This window comes from Fulmarus glacialis, unplaced genomic scaffold (assembly GCF_000690835.1).
Source record: "Fulmarus glacialis isolate BGI_N327 unplaced genomic scaffold, ASM69083v1 scaffold32413, whole genome shotgun sequence".
Lineage (NCBI taxonomy): Eukaryota > Metazoa > Chordata > Aves > Procellariiformes > Procellariidae > Fulmarus > Fulmarus glacialis.
The window spans coordinates 302-2097 of NW_009202837.1; the positions used below are offsets into that span (position 1 = coordinate 302).

A 1796-nucleotide genomic window follows, 5' to 3' on the forward strand; every position below is an offset into this window, starting at 1 on the left:
AGGCATCTCCCAAACCTCGCCTGGCATCAGGGGCCTGCCCCAGGGGCTGCATGGAATGGCTCCCAAACAGTGGGTCACCCCAGCCCGCTGCAGGGAGAGTGGTCCTGCACTGTACCCCGGTGCCATACCTGCATCCTGGTCTTCACCACATCCAAGGGGGTGTTGCCAAAGACGCTTGCAGCTCCGGCAAGGGCTCCAAACACCCCCGTGACGAAGGGATTGATGACTTTGTTGGGATCGTCCCCTGAGAAAGAGGAGAGGTTGAGGGCAGAGTGGTGGTGTGGGGATGAAGCACAGCATCCCTGAGGGCGCCCGCAACGAAGGTCCCAGGTTTGGCTGCTCGTGGTCAGGGTTTGTGCCGTGCTAAGCTGGGGACCAGGGTGTTTGGAGGGGGCCATGCAGTGGCACCAGCCCCGCAGAGCCCACACATAACTGAGGGGCTCAGGGCGAGAGTGAAGGTAATGCTCTAGCACCAGGACCCTGAGCCACAAGCTGCTGCCCCCCTGCCCTGGCTTTCATCTTCCTCCATGACGAGAGGCTGAGCCATGAGAAGCGGAGGGTGTGCTGACGGAAAGCCCAAGCCCAGCTCCCAAGGATGGGCTGGGGGAGCCAGTGGCGCAGCCGGGGTGGCCTGGGGGGATGGGGCCACCTACCTTTGTACCAGTTCTTGAGGGAGGTCATGACAAAGAAGCGGATGGCCTGGTTCGATCCTTGCTTGAGGACAGTTGCAGTTAAGCCCTGGTAGGTCCCCTTCAGTCCTGCAGCAAAAGTCGGTGTTGGAGGGGAGCACCAGCCTCACCCAGGCAGAGAAAAACCTCCCCAGGCCACCGGTCCCAGCCTGTACCCATCCCCTACCTCCCGCAGCGTGGGAGTACCCAGGGGGTCAGGGTGCCACTTCCCCGGGACTCACCCTGTTCCCGAACGATCTCCCGGACGCCATGGAAGAAGCCACGATATTTGGGCTTGGGGGAGCACTGGTCATGGATAAACTTCACCTGCGGGAAGACGATGTGCTTGTCCTGGCTGAGGCGAGGGGAGATGCCATGGCCCCAGAGGGCTGCCGGCCACCTCTCGCCTTGCTCCAGGGATGGTCCTGAGACCTGAGCCGACCCACGTGGCCAGGCAACACTGGGTGAGACCATGGGGGAAGCCTGCGCCCACGGCCAGCAGTGCATTTTGTAGAGGAAAACCTGGGAAGCTGCCTCTGCAAGCGACCACATGGGTTTTACAGTACTAAAATGGGTGACGGGATAGCTCTTGGCTGGGGGGGCTCTTCCCCAGAGCAGGGAAGGGGCCACGGCTGCTGGACCTGACCTCTCCATAGGGGTTTCCAGCATCAGCTCCTCCCCTACAAAACCAGCCTGAGCAAACCCACACGGCCCTCAGGTCCCCGAAAGCCAGCATCCCTGGCTCTCACTCCCTCCCTCCCCAGCCTGGGGAGGGGTGTCGGGGCAGGAGAACGCTGGCGGCTGCCTCCCACCCACCTTTACGGTCTCCATGGGGCAGACCACCACCACGGCCTCGGCCACGCCAGCACCCAGCCCCGCCCTCAGCCGAGCCAGCGCACACCCCGCAGATGAGGCCCCGCGTGCTGTCCAGCCGCCCCTGCTCGTCTCTCATCTGGTTGCTGAGGAACTCGAACATCCCGAACCTGTGAAGGAGCCACCGTGCCAACCCCCGGGCACCCGGCCGGGGGGCTGCACCCACTTGCTCTGGGTCTGTCTCTGGGAGCAGCCGCGCACCCTCTGAGAGGACACTCCCCGACTAAGAAAGCCCCCGGCTTCACCAAAGTGCAT

At 63.4% G+C, this 1796-nt stretch overlaps 1 protein-coding gene across 1 annotated transcript in view; it reads right to left on the reverse strand.

Moving 5' to 3' along the window:
* Positions 1-1647, reverse strand: part of SLC25A1 (solute carrier family 25 (mitochondrial carrier; citrate transporter), member 1) — a gene marked incomplete at its 3' end in the record, with an annotated part of 1927 nt that extends 280 nt beyond the window's left edge. Inside the window, 5 exon segments of the mRNA XM_009574440.1 lie at positions 129-244; positions 654-758; positions 911-995; positions 1485-1544; positions 1546-1647. Coding sequence (XP_009572735.1) covers positions 129-244; positions 654-758; positions 911-995; positions 1485-1544; positions 1546-1644 — 465 coding nt within the window.
* Positions 1648-1796: the final 149 nt, after the last annotated feature.